This window comes from Aspergillus wentii (assembly GCF_001890725.1).
Source record: "Aspergillus wentii DTO 134E9 unplaced genomic scaffold ASPWEscaffold_3, whole genome shotgun sequence".
NCBI lineage: Eukaryota > Fungi > Ascomycota > Eurotiomycetes > Eurotiales > Aspergillaceae > Aspergillus > Aspergillus wentii.
Genome location: NW_024467834.1, coordinates 1527411 through 1547188, shown reverse-complemented (window position 1 = coordinate 1547188; position 19778 = coordinate 1527411). Strand labels below are relative to the sequence as shown.

Here is a 19778-nt window from a genome sequence, read left to right as displayed (position 1 = left end):
GGTCGGATAGGTAGGTAGGCTCAAGCCTTAACCGATGAGGTGGGTTGATTGTGTTTTCGGTAGCATAAACGGGGAGGATAGACAGAATTCGAAGAAGACGACTCGATCAACGTCTCCAATGAGTCGAAACGAATTATTCTAAACCAGCTAGACAGAAAGAATGGTAAAGGGAAAGAAGTAGAGGTGAGAGAGGGAGGAAAGGTTGAGGTGATAAGAGCTCGAGTGGAGGAGGGTGGAAGATTGGAAAATGGCAGTGAATTTACTAGCTAGGTAGAAAGAAAAAAGGAAACCAGCTCTGGTATATAAATACCGGCGAGATTAGGTGGTTTTATGCTCATTCACCTGCAGAGGGGTTCTTGATACGAAACATGTCCGATTCGAGTGTAGGGGAAAGGAGTCGGTGGTTTGGGGGGAACAGAGCTAAAGCTAGTTGGTAACTAAGTTGGCCGGGGGAAGAAAAATGGCTGATAAGTCCCAGGGCTATTAAATAATCCTATTGCGATTAATTCTGAATGGAGGGCGTTGATTCGCCAGAGGGTCGAGGGAGGATAAAGCCACTGGCCGTCAAGTTGCGAGGACGAGAACAGCCATGCAGAATGCAGCCAGTCACTTTGCAAACCTACCCGGCCCGGTTTCTCGACCGGCCCAAAGGAATTAGGGATAAGACTCGAGCTGTTCGCTATAAATTATGTATAATTTATCTCATTGTGTAGGTAAATTCTATAGAAAAAGCAGTCATCCATGTCACACAGCAGGCTATCTTGAAGGTGGAGACCTCTTCCATGATGTATGTACTTCCCGTCTCCACCCCCAACCCGTCGGGCAATTTAACAGCCAGTTCAGGATGCATAGGATTAGAATTCAGAGTGGAGCGCCGAGCATTCTCTATCTAGATACCTACATATCTGCCTGAACGTGTTTCTGATTGTTGATAATATCGCATATATAATAGACTGCTGTCATCTATCACCAACCCTACACCATTATCCCATTAGTCCCCCCCTAAGCCCCTAACGACTTGGCCCTTCCAGTAAGCCCGTCTTGGAACAAGGAAATGCTACCCGTCGGCTTGTCTGTAACCTGGTGGCAACGGCGTACTTGAAAAGCCATTCAGTTGCCCTCGATGGGAGTGGTCGTTCGCGGGAGGCGGTGGTCATTGGCTGGCTGTGATTGGCCCGACCAGAGGGGGCACCGGCCAAGCTCTGGCCTCAAAACTCTGAAGACGTCGCGGGCAAGGTTCGCGCTAGGCCATTTACGGAAGGGACCACCGTGAGGAGTGGGTCTGACGCAGCCACGCGACAGCCCTCATTGGCCAATCAGGCGAACTGTGATAAAGCTGGGGTTGGACTTGGAGATAAGCAGAGATAAGCACAAGTCAAAAGTCGAAATCCAATTTGCCTAGGATTTGCCATCTCTCGCTCCTTATCTCTGCCGGAGTGGCCGCCATTGGATGTCGCAGACCCTGACGGATCATACTATTCTCATATCAGCATCACGGTTCCATTGCAATAGAGGGGAAAGTCTGGCCACTTTCTGGAAAAGCCCAAAGAACACAAAGCCAAGTCAAGAAGCAAATTTGCCTCTTTTTGGCCTCTTTGTTTTTCCCTCCCAATGTTTCTTTGAACTCAGTCCGACTCTTAGACTCGCTCGGAGCGCATCCTACTCGTCTGTGACTGGGTGGCTAAGAGCGACCAATGCATGGAATTTCGGGAGAACCGCCATCTCAAAGCGATCTAGGAACGCGGTCTCCCTCATGCAGGGCGTTATTTCGGGGTTATACACCGTTCTAGGTTCCGCCCAGATCATCCTCCGTATACGACTATTGATCATCCCAAGTGGGCCATATATTTCATTTCTTTTGCGGGTATTTCTCGTTGGGGTAGCTACGAATATGTTGCAATCGACGGACGACGACGAGCATGTTTCTATTCCACTGTCAGGCATCTATGGGATGGATTAGGATGCATCTCTAAGGCTGATAGTGCGTTTCGACTTTGTTTCCACGACATGTATATGATGAAGATGCGATATCATTGATGGAGGTACAACAGTGGCCCCGTTTGTGTGGCATGGATCCCATCTCCTCAGATTACTCCAACGGTAAAAGACGCATGCCGATCACAACACCAACATTTAGACTGTCTTTACCAACTGTACCAGTCTATCATCCCGATATCAGCATATTTGGTAATCAAGAATATTGCGTATTCCAAAACTATCCAGAAAAAGAATGTAAGAATAATCGTATGATCATCAATACGAGACACTGTTAGCCACTGCTGGATACACGGTTTCCGCCAGTCCGCCAAAACAAAACTGGCACACAGACCGTTTCTTTGTCTAGGACTCGACTTTTGACGCGCCGTCTGACTGGCCGAGGAACTGCTGTCCGACGGCACAGTGACATCGCATCGGCCGTGATCGTGATTCCAGGGATCTTGCTCGGTCACTTGTCCAACCTAACCACGGTTGATTGGGCAGGTTTCCAGAACTGGACAAAGTGTATTTGCCTCGTGGCTGGAATCATGGCCCTTGGTTTGCTGTGGCAGAGCATCACATGGCGGCGGTGTGTAGACCGCTTTGGATACTTTCCGTACTGACTTTGATGTTACATGGACATGCCTCGGGTTAATGAATTAATAGATTGGATCTGATTTATCCAACTCGGCATTATTGCTTTCATTTGTGAACTCGAACAATCCCGCCTAATTAGCTTCTAATAATAACTAAGAAACGCACATGGAAGCCCTTACATCTGGCGTGACACAAAGCAGCAACATTCATCTCTCGTGCAATGCCTAAACCCCGCAATCCGCGATTCTCTCCACCGCAGAGAAAAAGCGCCAGCAATCAAAAGAAAGTTAGAGTTATTGAAACTACGACAAAACGCGGGGAAACCATTATGTAACAGATTCCACACTTGATCATCTTTCTGCCCTGCACTCTGGGGTGCATTTGGCTGTGATTTCATGATTGGCATCTTGGTCATATTATTGTCCCCTTTCTTTCTTGGATGTGGCTGGGAAAAGGGGCTATCACCGGTCCGGGACGAGCTAGGTAGACAGGGTTTATTCAAGGCAGCCATATTATTAGATTGGAGGTGTCTGATGTCGTCTATGATGTTTTGGTCGTGGTCAGATACCAAGTACCCCGGATTTTCAGCCGCTTTGCTTAGTGTCGAGTCTTAGTATGCTTTAATGCAGAGGATAAGGCTGATTGCAGCGTCTGACTGGTGTGAAAATATTCAATATAATGACTAGGCGGGTTTGAATCGTTTACTGATTATTATAATATCGCATTTCCACTTATTTAGACAGTCCCTTTGTCTTTATTTTCTCTGCTGATCGATATCTTGGTTGTAGCCAAATAAAGTCATAGTCAAAGAAATTGCAGTGATCCTTCGACCAGCCCATCTAACAATATTACGTTATAATAACCAGTCGTGGAACTAAGCCTCAATTTTGATGTTTGTCTTCTGGCATTTTTGGTATCTGAGTCGATTGTTGGAGTAAAAGCTTTTGCGCATATCAGCCACAAGAATTTAGCCAATTCTTGACAACACGAAATGTCAATATCGCCAAAACAAAAGAGCCACCCCACAACAAATAAAAAGAAAAAGAAAAGAAATGCAATTGGTTTGGCATTAGATGGTTTCTATGTGATATCGTTTCATCATCGTTCGCAGAATTTTTTTTTTCGTCATAGCTAGCAAAGAAAATGGGATATCGTGAGTTTTATTCACTGCCACCAGGACCTTCCCCACCAGGGATCAACTGTAGTAATGTTAGAGCCAGGCACACATAGGAGATGGCAATTGCCCATACCATGCATATATTGTTTCCGTTGAGCAAGATCTTAGGCAGCTTGACTTGGGAGCCGGAATAATCACTGGAATCTGTTAATCGAGAAGAAACGCGAAAATATATGCTTATAGGGCAAAAATAAAACAAGGTGAGCCAGAGGCAAAACTGCACGTACAATTCAGTCACATCCTCCATAACCATGTCTAGAGCACATTAGCATATATCCGCGATTTTACCATAGGAACGAAGCAACTTACTGACGTAGTCATCAAATCCGAGCAGTGTCCCAGAGAATTCTGTGTGCGGGTCAGTATATGGTTGACTGTCATTTGCATACACAGCATGTCCAACCTTTGTCACCCTTCATGATGACCCAAATTCTGGATCCGACACACTTGTCGATCAGTTCTGTTGCGCTGATTAGCACCATTCAACCTGCGTAGACGAATGACGACACTAACCGAGGGGCAGAAGTTGCGATGCCATTGTGCTTTAGATGAGTAGCTGAACAACCCACGTATACTGCTTATCAGATCGGACTCTTGAAACCGGACTGGGATCTAGCTGAAATAAGAGCCTCCTTTATTGAAGCATATAGAAAATGAAGCCGTTGGACGATTGTCCCATCCAGCCATCTTGGCGAGCAAAGCTGGAGCGGAGGTTTATCCGACCCGCTCGGCTTGTTCGACGTCACGTGGACCGTTGCTTCTTTGTTCTCCGAAGATGTACCTTACTCCGCACGGAGCGAAAGCCGTATTGATCATTATCATGACTTCTTTTTGCAGATACTTGGGTTTTCTCTGACAGAGTCAGATCGATACACCTACAAAATACACTCTTTCCCCCAGAAATTGACATACTGGTGTCAATTACCCCGCTCCATCCATTCAGTATGGTTGCCTTGAACTATGAGAACTCAACGGAGCCTTTCACTGGGCTTGCAACGCCCGTCCTTGGGTGCAGCACAGTCTGGTCGCTCGTATGCAATTGCATCGGATTATTCGAAATCTCTGTATAGCTTGCGAAGGTTCAGGTTGGTTTTTGTCTTCGTCGCCTTACCAATTCGCTAACAATTCTTAATCGAAGTAACCGCTATGTCTGTCCCTGCACGCCAGTCTCTAGCTGTTTCTCATATGCCCCATCCGGACGCTGTAAACCTTGCACCTCGAAATCGAACCGCCCATTTAGTGCCTCCGCTCGGACACAGATTCTTTTGGATGACACCGAGGATTTGGACGACATCGAAGGAGCTGATGGCCATGGACACAAGGGCCACAATTTGAATTCATTACTTCGAAATCGGGAACTTGGGGCAACAACAGGAAAGGGGGGCTTACCGGGGAAAACCTCGCTGGCTCGACAAAGAGCTGCAGCATCCCGATTTAATCAACACGCAGGGGTCAAACCCGTGCTCTCAAAAGAGCAAGTTGCGCTGAAAATTAAGAAGATCAACCAGGAAATAAACCAGTTAGAGCTGAACGTTTCCTCTCTACCCTCCATCAACGGTTCGGTATCCGAATATTTGCATCTGAAGTATGTGGGATTCGAGGCTAAATTATCGCGATGCGCCACCGTGAACGAATTGTTGGAACAAGAATATTGCAGAATAAGATTTGCAGCGCTTCCAAAGCTGCGGTCTGATGTTTCTCGAATTGCCAAGTCCATTCCCAAGTTTGTCCAAGAGTTTCGCCAAATAGAGGATGGGCTACGAATAGCACATCTTGTGCTGCGGTCGGAAGCTTTGGACGAATCATTCTCACAAATTGTTGGTGAATTTGAACAAATCGCCGGTCCTCTAATATCTGCAAGGCGAAATATCGATACAATGCTAAAACCTTTCTATGACATGAACGATGAATATGCCGAATTGCGAAAAGCCTGTAATAAAGTAAGTGGTGGTTTAATTGGAATACGTTCGATGCTCCGAAATCTTTCAACGGATGAAGGGTTCCCTAGAGGTTCTTATGATTTCTTCATGTATTACCACAAGAGCACTGGCATCATCGCGAAAGACTTCGCAGAATATTCACATCGCTTTCGTCGAGTTTATGCGCTCAGAAAGAGGCATCAAAATCCACTTTCAGATGCGTGGTCTTTGCATTTCTTGGCTTCTAACTATCGAGATGTGCCTGGAACCGTCGATATTCTAGACACTTACCTTAAAGCTTGCCGAACTGGCAAAATGATTTCCGAATGCCATCCACGAGAATTATTTGACCTTACAAAGACTTTGCGAGATTTCTATATCCCGAAGTCTTCAAAGACCCGTTCTCCACGCAGCCCTGAATTAGATATACATTGGCGACAATTGGATGTGCTCGCACCATTCGAGATTGCTTGGGCTTCCGGAGTCACAATGCGTCATGAGATGATGTACCTGTTAGATTCAATGATGAGAACGATTCAAGATCGAAATGGGCTCTGGGCGAGGAATAGTACTGAAGGTCTTGTACACCATGTGACTGGTATGAAAACATTGTTTAGGGATTTCAATTCTCATCGCACCGAGTTGATGCAACAATACCAAGAATTCATGGCTGTCAATTGGATACGACTTCAGCTGGAAGATAAACTCCACACATTGGGGGTACCGGATATGAACAGAGAAAAGGGAGTTTTCACTGTACGCAAGCCATTAAGTCAGAGTCGTGGTCGTTTCCTTGAATGGGCCGAGAATATGGACACTCATCTCTGGGCATCATGGGTCCTGACGAGCGCCATCAGAGCTCCTCCTGAGTATTGGAGGAAGGTGGAAAGAAGACTTGCAGTCGACAATAAAACCCGCGCAAACAAGCTGGAGCTTGATGCTTTTGGTATTCCCATCATGGGATCAGCTGAAATTGGGCCAACAGAGCCTACTGAAGACCTAGAGAGCATCGCTGGGAACCCTCAAGAGAGCATTGCTGAGAACCTTCAAGAGAGCGCTAAGAGTATTCGCAAAAAGCGGGCAAGTCTTTGGCGCTTGGTCAAGAAAAGTTTCCCTGCAATCTTGATAAAGACAAAAGCCAAGCCAGGTCTTGGGCCGGACAATCCTAAGTTAGTACGGCCAAAAGTGGCGCCTGTTGGTGAAAAGCCCAGGGCACAGACAGCTGCTCAACACAAGCTTAAGGAAACCTCATCTGGAAAGTCAACGGACCCAAATTCCATAAGAAAGGCTCCAGGCTCTAAAACTATTCCCTTGCGGGCAGGCGCAGTATCTGTTAGGAAAAATAAAAAGAATCATACTGTTGGACAGACAAGCAAGCCTTACAGCACTGTTGCGTCAATACGGTCAAATGCTGGGCATAATGAAGATGGCAAGGATGATGTGCAAAGTCGCGAATATGAAAATTCAATTAAACAAGGAGATGAAGCCAACCAAACGCCTATCTTGACGAAAAAGCTGGCAGCAACGCCGCATATGTCTTCACAACAAGCACCCTCTCTGGACCCAGCAACGCCGAAGTTTTGGAGTCACCGGTTGCATAAAGGCTCGAATGAAAAGGCTATTGTTGTGCATTACTGCAAGTCTCTAAGAAACACAGAAGAGGTGGCAAAACTTTTCCTTCAGGATGAGATAATCGGGTTTGACATGGAATGGAAGGCTCAGGCATCAAGTACAGACGGGATTCAAGACAATGTCTCGCTGATTCAAATTGCAAACAAAGACCGCATTGCCCTCTTCCAGATCGCCCTTTTCCACCCGGCGAGAAATGTTCAAGACCTCGTTTCGCCTTCACTGAAACGGGTTCTCGAGTCTCCAGATATCACAAAAGTTGGCGTGTCAATCAAGGCGGACTGCACTCGATTACAGAAATACCTCGGCATTACTGCCCGTAGCATTTTCGAGCTCAGCCATCTATTCAAATTGGTCAAATACTGCCAAACAAGTCCTAAGTTAATCAACAAACGGGCTGTTAATCTGAGCGAGCAGGTTGAGCACCATTTCGGGCTACCATTGGAAAAGGACAACGACGTACGATGCAGCGATTGGACCCGGTCATTGAACTATCGTCAAGTTCAATGTGAGTACCTCTTCTCTTTCCAGATTGAGGGCAAAGAAGCTAATACATAACCTGTACAGATGCTGCAACAGATCCATATGCAGGTTTATGCCTGTTCCATACAATGGATGCCAAGCGGGAGGCATTAGACCCTGTGCCTCCTCGACCAGCTTTCGCCGAGTTAGGCCTTCCAATCCGCCTGGCAGAAGCGGTAGTTGTGGAGGAATCCAAGGAAGTGGAAGTTGTCGAAACAACCGTGACTTCGGAAATCGTCAGCGAGCGCGCTTAAACGAATTATTTCATGTTACGGTTGAGGAACTCTGGTAAATGTTGAAATCTAGCGTTTTGCACATTTATTCGTTATTTACTGTTTTATGCACCAAAGCTTTTGCATCCAAGGCGTTGGTTAAATGAGATCATTGTATGTATACAGTGTAAATATGGGCCCCCCCCTCTGAACATAATCCCAGGATTTCATATATACACGATGCAAAATAGACATGCCAGGAGGTAAAGAATATAAGTCATTGAGCTTGTCACAGTAGTGATGGGCCATGAACCAGTTGTAGTTGGTCCTTGATCCACTGAAAGGGGTATAGGTATCAAGTTGAATCCAAGAAGAGCAATTGAAAATGTTTACATTGTCGGATGTCAATGTAAAAGAGGCATAAGCCAGAGAGTTTGGGAAATGCTTCCGGTCAGCAGACAGGCTAACCTCTGAGCGGCAGGACCTTGGACAAAAGAACCTCTTGCCGACAGAGAGGACATTCTGGTTTTTCACGCACCCAGTCACGAACACAGATCCAGCAGAAAACATGACCGCATGTTGTGACACTCGGGTCCTTGAACGATTCAAGGCAAAGGGTACATTTGCGCTGTTGTTCTGTGGGAATCCAGGGGAGGGCGTTGGAGTCTTGTTCAAGATCATATCGAGCACTAGATGCCGGGAGAAGAGGGATGTTTGAAGGGTGTTCAATAGATGTGATCAGAGCATCTTCATCACGCTTTGGTCCTGTGGTCTCGGATTCAATTGCCTGCTCATCCTCCTGCTGTATGCTCACTCCGACCTTCTGGACGTGGAGTATTCCCTGCACGGCAATCTGCAGAACCAGGAGGACTCCCAGGACCTCATAGCCTATCCGTTGTTCATTCTCTTCCAACTTCTTTGTGAAGACGTATCGCAGGCCCCAGAATCGTTTAGCGAGGTGATAGTACGAGCCGGTGAAGTAGAAGGTTGCGATGCTGAGCGCGTAAACCGGGGAGACGGATGTGATAGAATCCAGGTGCTCTAGGATATACTTCTGAATGCGCAGTTTGGTGAAGAGGGGCTGTTTATTCTCTGGTTTCTTTTTGGGGAATTTCGGCACATTCAAAGCCTGCTGCTGGGCTTTGAGCTGTTGCCGGGCGATGCTGCGTTCCAATTTGGCACGCAGCCGATGTCGAAAAGCGGGCAAGATCTTCTGCAGAGCCCAGGGCACCAGGATGGTGCTCAGAATATATCCCACTCTTCGGGAGATGGACGGTAGCTGAAGTGTATCATCCTCGAGCTGAACGAGATCACAATATTCCTCCCCTAATGTTCGGTTGCCGATCAAGGTGGTCAGGGAGAAATAGAGAATCTCCGTCACATGCTTGATAGCATCGGTGTGTGTATGGGCAAAACGAGCTCCACGAAGAGCACGGGTAATGGATTGGGCCTGATTTATCAGACTGCCGGTGAGGAAGATGTCTTTCTCATGGGAACGAATGATATCCGGAGATGTCGCGAAAGGGTAGAAGAGAGCGGAGGGACTTGGAGAGGAGAGGGGGAGCTGGAGGTCATTGTCGGCCATTTCGAACGATTTTCATATGTAGTACACGGCGAGGGGGGGTCGAGGTAATTGTCACAGTGTCAAGACCGTTCAGACTGTCATCATAATCGTTATCATCGCCGTCGCCATCATCATGACTACCCGAGATGCCCCAGAAGATGCGGAGATGCCTCGGTCCTTTCCCACGTGACCCAATCACGTTACCCCAAATCACGTGTGATCACCGGTCCCAAAAATGGAAAGGCGCTAGGCTGCATGCGGGCTAGCGGCCGGCGTCCGCCAGTTCCAGGCCGAAAGGCACATCGAGAGCTGAAACCGACCCTGAGCTTCATCCACTTCGATTAATGAAAAAAGGACGCTGGTTTTTGGTCTGCACGACTCTCACCCCTAGTCACTCGTTTGCCCTTCTGTGGACTTGACTTTTTGTTTCTTGTTCTCTTTTTTAATTCCCTTTTTCTTACGTCTTTTCTCCTTTCTTCTCCTCCGCTTTCAATTACTATATTCCGTCTGTCTCTGGTAGATTCCAATGGAATATGGGCCCTGATCAGCATGCTCAATTGGATGACTTCAGTCTCGTCCTCCCCTTTCCCTATAGGATAGCGGTTATCTTAGTTGCCGGTATGGAATGTGCCGATAGATGATCGGCTATCTATCTCCTCGTCTTTTTTTTTTTTTTAACCTCCTATTGACTTTTTGGGGTGATTAGGTTTCTGGGGTTGGGGGGTTAATCTTGATTATCTGCGCAAAGCAAAAATTGTGGGTTGCCCACTCTCTACATTCGGATTATGATCCATCATCGTCACTAACAATTTTGCAGGATGTTCCTGCTCTAATCCGATATCCTGCACGTCAATCTCCGAACCAACGACCGCATCATTCTTCTGCGTACCGCCTAGCGACCCTCTTGACCATCCCCCTCCTGATATCCCTCCTCGTCTTCTGGGTCGTCACCCATGGCTCTTATGAACGTGTGGAATCGGTGGACTTTATCCCACAATCATACCTCATCATCTTCCTGGTCATTATCATCTGGCCGTTCAATCGTCTGTCGCGCTCAGGACGCCGCCGATTCCTCTCCTCGTTGAAACGTGTTAGTGTTGGTGGACTGGCGGAGGCACAAGATGGCAAGTTTGGAGATGTTTTGCTCGCGGATGCATTGACGAGTTACGCCAAAGTCTTGGGAGATGTCTATGTCTCGTTCTGCATGTTTTTCGCCCCAGGCATCTCGAGCACATCCAAGCCGAACCGCCACTGCGGCAACGATTACGTCGTGCCACTCATCGTCGCTACGCCTAGTATCATCCGACTTCGACAGTGTCTGATTGAGTACTTTCGTGTTCGCCGAACAGGTTCCAAAGGGGGCGGCCAGCACTTGGCCAACGCCCTGAAATATGCTACGGCATTCCCGGTCATAATCCTCTCGGCCAAAATGAGAAACTACAACCCTCTGGACTTCTATGGGTTCAGTGAGATGACTCTAGGCCAGTTACTGTATGTTTTGCGGTTTGATTTTACATAAAAGAGGTTTTTTTTTTTTTTTTTGGCTAACATAATCAGGGTCATCTTTACCTTAATCAACTCTACCTACACTTTCTACTGGGACCTTACCAAGGATTGGGATTTGACTTTCTTCACATCCTCCCGGGGTGATAAAGATCACCCTTATGGCTTGCGTCGTATCCGATACTTTTCTTCAGATCGAATATACTACGTTGCCGTCCTTGTTGACCTAGTTCTTCGTTTCTCGTGGCTATCCAAGTTTGTACCAAGTCTTGTTTGGCTGACTGAGCGAGAGAGTGGCATTTTTATCCTCATGTCTCTTGAAGTTGCGCGGCGATGGATGTGGATCTTCTTCCGAGTTGAGACGGAATGGGGTAAATTTTCGGTCACTTTGGCTTGAGCATCTGTATAGTGCTGACGTGTATCTACTATAGTTCGAAATACCCGTGGTCCGGCCCCCCACGATATTCTCCTCGGCGAGCTCAACGGCAAACTGGATGCGGACTAAACAAAAGAGGTCCATGTCTGTTCAATGTTTTCGATCAGTTCTCTGTTTTTATACTTGACATGATTACAAACCCAACGTGTGTGGTCCACGTATGTTGCTTTTCGTTCTTTTTCTTCACTGTTTGTATTCTGCTACTGTTCATTACACCCTATCGATGATGTGTTCTATATACCTGTTTTGAAAATTTTGGCTGATTTGTTTTGTACTGTATCTACACTGCGTCATTTGCATATGAGCCAGAGCGTGGCGGGGCTGCGTTTTGCACATAAAGAGCTGTCTTTGTTTTTGCTTTTTGCTTTTTATCTTTCCTTCGCCATTAGTCTTTTGCTATCTAAGAACACGGGAGGGGCGTATTAACAAGGGCTATGGACAATATGGCAATGAAACCATCCAAAAAAGATATAACATATGGAGATAATGAAGAATACTCTATTATCCGTCGATGGATTCTGTTGCCAGAATGTCAAGCTCATCGAAGCCAAATAAGAATTGGAAATATATCATAACGTAAATCGTGGGAATGCGCCTGCAACATGACATACATAAAATGAAATCAATCAGATAGAAAAAAAGAAATCAGCGCTGAAGTGAGAAATGCTCAGTTGGCGTAGATAACGTTAAAAATCGCGTAAGTCTTCGTAGCATCTTATCACCATCATCTGTGGTTTCGATCTGGTTTTGGAGCGTGACTCTCAAACAGATCCTCGAGATATGCGCTGGGCGCTCGTCCTTGCGGAGGAGAGGTGAGATTCAAACTACTAGTCGACGACTGGCGATTGTGATAGTTCGTGTCGTAAAGGCCAGTAGGCGGCAGAGTAGGCGAGCCAGGCGGACTAGGTGCTGTTCTGGTGCGGGTATATCCTTGCGAGTTGTACTGCGCATTCTGGCCGGCTGTGGAAGCAGCGTAATATCCAGCAGGAAGATATGTCGAGCCTCTATTGCCGGTACCGTGCATACCAGCTCCTGCAGTCGGAGAAAAGAACAAGCCGCTATTTGAACTAGGAACTTTGGCTGCCTTGGCGGGAGGTTTGTAGGTGGTGCGATTGCTACTTCCCATTTTTTCGAGAGAAACAGGTGCAGGTGGTCGCTGGGAGTATACTGTCGACCTCCTCTTCTTGGAGCGAAGCAGTCCCTTTGTCTCGGAGGAGTGCACCAGAGCAGCCTGGCGGACGGAGCGGTTCACGGACCATGCAACAAGTCCACGCCATGCTAGCAACGCAAGCCCAATGAACCCAAGCACTGCACCCACTGCGATGAAGAGCGTTCCTTCGGGGGTACTCGATTTTTGCATGTACGGTGCATCGGCAGTCGGCGGGACGGTTACCACGGGATAGCTGGTCGTAGATGATGAGGTTGAGGAGGAAGAAGTAGATGATGATGTCGTCGAAGTATCTGTTGATGTCGCTGATGTGTCGGTGGTTTGAGCGGTCGTTGCCGCTGTTGTATCGGTAGCAGTTGCATCAGTGGCAGAGGTAGCACCGTCTGTCGCCGTGGCAGTATCCTGGGCAACTGATATTTGAACTATCGCAAGAAGCGTGAGAACCAATAGCAGCATCAAAGAGGGCTTATGGACCGTTTTACGCCCAATCGGTATAAATATCATCGCTGTAGTCGCACCAGGGTCCACTGGAGGCAAAGGATCTTTTTTGACGATTCGCAATATCAATTCCAAGTTTCCAACAATCTCGGAGATAATTGTACTCGTATAGTTGAATAGCTTGATGAGGGGAAAAAAGAAAAGACAAAAAAGTCCGTCTATATCCAATAGTTGATGTTAAACATGCGTGCTTGCCCAGTCTCTAGCGGTGTGTTTGCGATATGAGATCAATGATCTCAGCCCAAAACAGAGAGTGGGTCAATAAGCAACGAGAGTTGTGATGACGATGATCGATATTCGAGAACGAATGAGATCTGAATACGAAAGATCGAGACTGCAGAGCCCCAAACTGTCGTCCCAAACTCGAAGAATCGATAAAAAAAAGCCCTGTGTGCTGGAAGACGGTTGCTAAATTGATCTCGCTGGTTGCCCCGTGCCTGGCCCTGGGTGCCTCAGGCTGAAACACGGTGGAGGCGGAGTCCATCATGTGATATCAATGCTGGTCTTGTGATCTTGTTCAATTCCCTTTTCTATTTCCTTCTATCTTACTCTGCTGCTAGATTTATTATAAAATAGCTTAATGGTATACATGGAATACGGAAGGTAAGCATCTATCAGAACATTGTCGACCTCGAGCTGGTGGACTACAATCTGAAACGCCAGGCTTCGCAGACTATTAAAAATTCATATTGAGATGCATAACGTCGATTCATGTGACAGATTGGCTCTGCACTGTCGCTTTATCTAAAACAGCTTTAGATATGGAGGTTTATCATATCATACAATGTGGGATTCCACCCAGTATAACAATAATCATCAATATAGCAATCCAGGAACAACAGTTGTATATTCAATAAACAAAACTATGACAATCAATTACTGCTGCTTCTTCTGCGCATTGGGCGAGGTGTCTTTCTCAAAAGCAGCATAAGGGACCTGTAGGCTAGTAAGAGCGCTGAATCCAACGTACAGGACAGCCACGAAGAAGAAGGAGGCAATGAGTCCCATGAAAATGCCTATACGTAGTTAGAGACGGTGTGCCGAGATATTTGTCCACGATAGGGCAAGCAAACCTGGTGTAAAATACTGGTATTCTTGGAAAAGAGATTTGTTGGAAGCAGAGTCGACTCGGTAGCCGTGGGCCGAGTAGTCACGTTTCAACTCCATGTGGACAGGGTCTTGGTAGGTGTTGTCGTCAGAATGGTAGACAGGAGACTCGGAGTCCTGGAATTCTCTCGGCGAGGTCACGTAGAGAATAGTGTATTTCTTTGACGACGGGATTCGGTCAACGATATCGGCAAGAAGGCCATCTATTGACAGTTAGTATAGTTTCTAGAATTGACTTCGATGTAACACAGCCACGAACCGTTGTCGGAAAGTTGCTGTGCCCGGTCAGATCCCAAAGAGAGAATGGGAAAGTTGACGGCAATAACTTGAGGCTCTTCGCCAAATGATGAAGGGTAGGAGCCAGCTGTACGAAATGTGTTAGCCAGTCATTCTTTCTCCTCTTTATCGGATAAGAACCAACTCACAGGCGCCGTCAACGACAGTGGAGCCCGCCCCGCAACTCTTCTCAATCATGCTCTGGACCTGTTTCGCATCCAACATGCCTGCGACTTCATGGACTATCGCACTCGACCGGATTGCCTTGTCCTGTCCCGTCATCTTCGCACCGAGGCGGGGAGCGGAGTGGCTGGTAGCGAAATCCGTGCTGTGCACGCCGGGCTGGAAAGCGACCACATAGTAGTCGGACGGGCAAGTGCTGAGGGTTGAAGACAGGTCGTCCAGTAATGAGGTGGCGGTCTTAATGCTTGCTGGAGTAGCGAGGATCCTAAATGAGCACGTTAGTCTAGTTCACCAACACCGTTGAAGTACTGAAGGGGCCGGTCCGAACGTACTCAGAAGTGGATGCAAGGAAAAAGGGTGATGTATCCCGGAAAGCGTTGACTGTTGCTGCTCCAAGAGCGAGCAGCGAGAAACCGCTCAGATGCATGGTGATGGTAGAATGAAGCTGTCCGACCAGCGCAGTGCTTGCTTGTCTAGCTAGACGGGGGCAATGATGTTTGAGCCAGGTAGATGGACCGCCGGCTCGGAGGCGGTCGAGCCAATCGCCGACCGGGGCTAAGCTCTGTATGTACTTTTTTTTTCTTCTCTTCCATCAGAAGTCCGAACCCCCAATTCCACCAAACGTTCATTGGAACTACGATTGAAGAAATACAGCAACACAGTCTTACAATATGGGCCCAGGAGCAAAGAGAAGAAAGGTAGCCAGTTCTGTCGAAGAGGTTAATTTCGACCCCGCCGCCCGCCATGAATTCCTCACAGGCTTTCATAAGCGCAAAGTACAACGAGCGAAGCATGCACAAGATTATGCAATCAAAAGGGCAAAGGAGGACAAGAGAGAGGAAAGGCGAAAGGTTTGCGAGCCCTTCAATAGGTCTATCTCGGGAAGAAAGAGCATTAAATAACCTTTAATGGTATACAGATGCGTGAAGAGCGAGCCGCGGAATTTCAACAGGCAATTGAGCAACATCAGAAACAACTCAGAAGAATGAATAATGACAGCGACGATGATAGCGATGATTCCAATGCTGGTGGTGACGGCGATGGAGGTGAAGACCAAGAATGGGAAGGGTTCACAGAACCTCCGGCCGTGGACTACGAAGCCGAATACATCGACGAAGACAAATATACCACCGTCACAGTAGAGGAGATGGACCCATCCAGAGAGGGCTTGCTTCGGTCGGCAAAAAATGACGATTCGGAGGAAGAAGAGGATCAAGCAAAAGAATCGCCCGAGGTTGATACCAAATCAAATGCTGTGGCGGAGAAGAAGAAACCTCCAAAGACCGACAAACCCAAGAAGAAGAAAAAGAAGTTCCGATACGAGAGCAAGGAAGAGCGTCAGCTCACTAGGACGAAACAGCGCATGTCGAAGAAGAGGAAGGCGGATGCCCGACGCGAGCGATGATACCATGTTTATTCTACTGTCACATCCATCCATTCTGAGGATACCATTTAGTTTCAAGTTCAGTACCACAGGGATACTCTGATTAAATATGCTTCTATGTACCTTTGAACAAATGATATAATATAGTTAAGCACAAGACAAGAAGGGACAGGTTGCGAGGATGTAACAGAGACAGGTGGATGAGAAGGATAAAGCCAGCTGGGTGGCATAGACCAGAGATATTACAAATCTGTTTCCTGCCAAGAGAATAATAACAAAGAAGGCTGCAATGTGCAAAGTAAATATGTGGGAGGAAAACGCTGCACCCAACATGTCCTGTCAATCTACGACCGTATCCATTCCGGCTTAAACATTGCTGATGGAGACCTCTAGCTCGTGGAGATCCTTCTCTAGCTCGGCATGCTTCTTTGCCATGTCCTCGTACTTGCTCTCCCACTGGTCACGGGACGCCTCGAGAGCCTGCACCTTGCGTTCATAGTGACCAGCCTTGACATCGGTTTGGCGGAGCCTTGAGGGTAAACAATGTCAGTCAACTGAATCTTGTGGAGTGAATGTGAATCATACTTTTCGTTTGTCTCACGCAAATTCCGATCGGCCTCTTCAGCCTCCTCTTCCAACAGCTGCACACGTCTCTGAAGAGACTCGTTCTGAGTATCGTGCTGAGCACTCTGGTTGGCAGCATCCTTGTGGTCCTTGACGGAGGACTCGAGTTTCTCGACTTCACCCTCCAGGAGCTGGTTGCGGTGGGTGAGAGATGTGATCTCCTGCTCCTTCGACAGGTTCTCCTGCTCCAAGGTCTTCACCTTGGCCTTAAGCTCCTCCACTTGCTCCTGGGCAATTTCGGCCTCCTGACGGAGGGCGTTCATTCTCTAGACGTCCCATATTAGCTTCTTGTCCTTGGTTTTGGTCCGGTCCTATTTTCCACAATTCTCCAACCATCCCCCAGTCCTTCGGGTGCATAATATATTGGTGGTCGTAAGGGGGTGTGCATGTGCGTTTTTTAAGGCAGCTTTCAAGCTACCCCGCCAAACAGGGGTGCCAACAAACTTACCTCCTTAATCTTATCCATTTTGGGCGACGAAACAAAGTTATCTGCAACGAAGAGGTTCAAATATGTATGCAAGAAAAAAGGCTGCAGTAGGAGGCTTTCGCTCAGCGAGAAACCAGATGAGATGATGTGGTTGGAAGCTGTCAACGTGGAGGATTATTGATGGGTTTGGTTTTGGGGGGGAAAGAAGTGGAGGACAGGAGGAGCAGTGAGGCGGTCAGCCGCTGCTTACTACTGTGCTTACTCCTTTAAGCCACTGAGGCGCGGCCACAAGGCGGTGGATCGCCCCAACCCAAGGATGCGTCTTGAGAGGATCGTCCCGTCTCCACGGGCAACCGCCGAAAAACACGGTGCACGCATCTAGACCTGTCTAGGGACGCATCACGACTCCTCCTTCACCTTTTCTGACCCGAACGATTTGCGACTAGACTCGAGATAGTTGGACTTTGCACGTTGAATGACCCTTGCTGGCATCGATCACCCGCCATGTTGGCCGTCCGAGACCAGGAGAACCTGGTGCACGCCCACCAGACCGTCGCCGCGTCCAAACCACTGAATCAAGGCGTCAAGCAATTGCAACCGAAAACCCCAGGAGCCCGAGCTCCCAAAACGCCCTTCAAAGTCCCGTTGAATGATGAAAATGATCCGTTGGCATTTGGAAAGAAGACTGTGAAAGGAAATGGTAAACGGACGGAAAATGCCAAACCAGCCAAGGATGCGTTTGTCACGCCACTGGGTAAGGGAACAACAATATTGGGGAAGGATGAGGTGTTCTGTTTCCCTTCTATGGATATGAAATTGACGGAATACTATAGCAGATCCTCGTCATCGTGCCCCGTTAGGAATGAAAACGACAAATGCCAAGGCAAAAGGTATACAGACACCAGCACCAAGGGCCATCAAGCCAGAGAAGACGAACAAGAGAGCTTCGACCCAGAGGATCAAGAAATTCGCCCCTCTTGTAGAGCAGAACCAAGCAGAGGTTCAGGAGCAAGCGCCTCAGGATGATGTTCCTGACATTGAATACATGCCACCCAAGCCAAAAGGTGGGTTTACCGCAGAGTTTTCGCTTCTAAAAGGTCTGCATCTAACAGAACGCAGAACTTCCGGATTATCCTGAAGATATCACCTATGACACCACATTCCCGCAATTCAAGCCCCAAAACCTGGCACTCGGGCTAGAGAGTGTCTATGGGGACAATGAAGTTGGAAAAGATGGGCTCACCAAGAAGCAGCGGAAGTTTCAAGAGAATTCGATCGCATGCGATAAGATGGTGGACGACATGATTCTGAAGCAGGTTGAAGGCATGGGCTTTGAAGAGTCGAATGGCAACGAGTCTCTCGATGCTCCCCAGGCGGAAGAGCTCCCCAAACGACGCACCGAGGCACGTCGTGCAAGAGTGATTCCCAGCAGGACCAAATACTCCAGTAACATCTCAACCGTGAGAGCTAAAGATGCAGCAACAGCACTTTCTGGGGCAGAACCCACTGCTCCACGCAAACCGGCGCCTCTGCCAAAACCCAGAGTGGCATCATCACTTCTTGGGTCTAGAAAACCCAGAGTCCCAAGCAACCCTTCCTCCATGCGTCAAACAGCCGCTACGGCAAATGCGAGAACAACAGTTGGGTACTCCAAGGGTCGCACCATGTCGTCTAAACTGCACGGAAAGATATCCACCACGCCAAAGGAACCGGCAAAGGGAATCCAGTCACCCGAGACTTACATACAGCTCTATGGCCCCCCGCCCCTTGGAACCGAAATGTGGCTTCGCTGTAAGGCGGCGGGCTGCTTCGACAGTGAAGAGGAGCGACAAGAGGCTCAAGCAGAAATGGAACTTCCCACATACGAGGAAGATGCTGAGGCACAGGACTTCCAGCTGACTTTGTAGGCTACGGAATGTATTTTGGGTTGGTGTTTTGTTTGATATTTCTTGATTATTACTTTTATGAATTGGAACGGCGGATATGCATTGAGGATTGGTCGGTGCAAGGAAGGCAAACAAGCAGGTCTTACAGGGCGTTCGTATCTTTTTCTTCTTGAATTACTTGATGGATTTCCATGATGGACCACGGACATCTTGTATTATTTGACAACCAACATGACTACTGATTATTATAGTATGGAGTAACCAAATCAACACTTATGAAAGGAACAGATCCAGCTCCCCTATGCACGATGGTGGGATATAGTTCTAAATAGCTCCAAGCACGATGTAAGGCACTCTGTAGTCTGTACATCATACATCATAGTTACATGATGGACCTGCGAAGAGGGAGATTGGGAGATGCAGATCGCCCTGTTTCAGGGCCTTCTGCAACCTTGGATCCGTCATTTTTGGGGCCCGAGGAACCCTCGGGACGTGAGAGGTACACGCACATGATTTCAGGCCATCTGTACAGAGACAAAGCAGAGCTGTTGCAGAGCTGTGTATACAGTTGGAATGTGAATGGCACCGGAATACTCAGTAATATGTCCAGGACCAGCTCTGTCCACTGCTCTGTATCGACACATCGAGCTCCCGGTACCGATCGATGATCATCATAACCTGTTCTGTCT

At 47.7% G+C, this 19778-nt stretch overlaps 9 protein-coding genes across 9 annotated transcripts; 4 read left to right on the top strand and 5 right to left on the bottom strand.

Moving 5' to 3' along the window:
• Positions 1 to 3254: 3254 nt before the first annotated feature.
• On the bottom strand, positions 3255 to 4427 carry ASPWEDRAFT_38505 (RNA-binding protein LSM5). Its single transcript, XM_040834896.1, has 6 exons — positions 4265 to 4427; positions 4155 to 4211; positions 4061 to 4099; positions 3979 to 4006; positions 3825 to 3888; positions 3255 to 3773 (listed from the first exon to the last, which is right to left on the bottom strand). The coding sequence occupies exons 1-6, from the start codon at positions 4287 to 4289 to the stop codon at positions 3735 to 3737; spliced, it is 252 nt and encodes an 83-aa protein (XP_040690530.1). The 5' UTR covers positions 4290 to 4427; the 3' UTR covers positions 3255 to 3734.
• Positions 4428 to 5357: 930 nt separating this feature from the next.
• Positions 5358 to 8177, top strand: ASPWEDRAFT_431801 (3'-5' exonuclease). The gene has a single exon (XM_040835971.1). The coding sequence runs from the start codon at positions 5629 to 5631 to the stop codon at positions 7855 to 7857; it is 2229 nt and encodes a 742-aa protein (XP_040690529.1). The 5' UTR covers positions 5358 to 5628; the 3' UTR covers positions 7858 to 8177.
• Positions 8178 to 8496: 319 nt separating this feature from the next.
• Positions 8497 to 9618, bottom strand: pex10 (ubiquitin-protein ligase peroxin 10; the record flags this gene model as incomplete). Its single annotated transcript, XM_040832835.1, has 1 exon — positions 8497 to 9618. One exon carries the CDS (start codon positions 9616 to 9618, stop codon positions 8497 to 8499), a length of 1122 nt encoding a protein of 373 aa, XP_040690528.1.
• Positions 9619 to 9922: 304 nt separating this feature from the next.
• Positions 9923 to 11933, top strand: ASPWEDRAFT_431757 (EXS domain-containing protein). Its single transcript, XM_040835969.1, has 5 exons — positions 9923 to 10215; positions 10304 to 10353; positions 10415 to 11088; positions 11155 to 11471; positions 11532 to 11933. Exons 1-5 carry the CDS (start codon positions 10131 to 10133, stop codon positions 11603 to 11605), a joined length of 1200 nt encoding a protein of 399 aa, XP_040690527.1. The 5' UTR covers positions 9923 to 10130; the 3' UTR covers positions 11606 to 11933.
• Positions 11934 to 12260: 327 nt separating this feature from the next.
• On the bottom strand, positions 12261 to 13160 carry ASPWEDRAFT_26296 (uncharacterized protein; the record flags this gene model as incomplete). The annotated part of the gene is made up of 1 exon (XM_040832834.1): positions 12261 to 13160. The coding sequence occupies one exon, from the start codon at positions 13158 to 13160 to the stop codon at positions 12261 to 12263; it is 900 nt and encodes a 299-aa protein (XP_040690526.1).
• A 703-nt stretch (positions 13161 to 13863) lies between these two features.
• ASPWEDRAFT_38501 (Ac45/VOA1 transmembrane domain-containing protein) lies at positions 13864 to 15274 on the bottom strand. The gene is made up of 5 exons (XM_040834895.1): positions 15101 to 15274; positions 14735 to 15033; positions 14569 to 14673; positions 14276 to 14512; positions 13864 to 14218 (listed from the first exon to the last, which is right to left on the bottom strand). The coding sequence occupies exons 1-5, from the start codon at positions 15193 to 15195 to the stop codon at positions 14079 to 14081; spliced, it is 876 nt and encodes a 291-aa protein (XP_040690525.1). The 5' UTR covers positions 15196 to 15274; the 3' UTR covers positions 13864 to 14078.
• Positions 15275 to 15439: 165 nt separating this feature from the next.
• Positions 15440 to 16173, top strand: ASPWEDRAFT_170355 (rRNA-processing protein RRP17; the record flags this gene model as incomplete). The annotated part of the gene is made up of 2 exons (XM_040830602.1): positions 15440 to 15619; positions 15688 to 16173. 2 exons carry the CDS (start codon positions 15440 to 15442, stop codon positions 16171 to 16173), a joined length of 666 nt encoding a protein of 221 aa, XP_040690524.1.
• Positions 16174 to 16518: 345 nt separating this feature from the next.
• On the bottom strand, positions 16519 to 17242 carry ASPWEDRAFT_50272 (tropomyosin; the record flags this gene model as incomplete). Its single annotated transcript, XM_040837410.1, has 3 exons — positions 16519 to 16681; positions 16738 to 17042; positions 17225 to 17242. The coding sequence occupies 3 exons, from the start codon at positions 17240 to 17242 to the stop codon at positions 16519 to 16521; spliced, it is 486 nt and encodes a 161-aa protein (XP_040690523.1).
• Positions 17243 to 17365: 123 nt separating this feature from the next.
• ASPWEDRAFT_38498 (uncharacterized protein) lies at positions 17366 to 19430 on the top strand. The gene is made up of 3 exons (XM_040834894.1): positions 17366 to 17957; positions 18037 to 18267; positions 18323 to 19430. The coding sequence occupies exons 1-3, from the start codon at positions 17708 to 17710 to the stop codon at positions 19108 to 19110; spliced, it is 1269 nt and encodes a 422-aa protein (XP_040690522.1). The 5' UTR covers positions 17366 to 17707; the 3' UTR covers positions 19111 to 19430.
• The last annotated feature ends 348 nt before the right edge of the window (positions 19431 to 19778 follow it).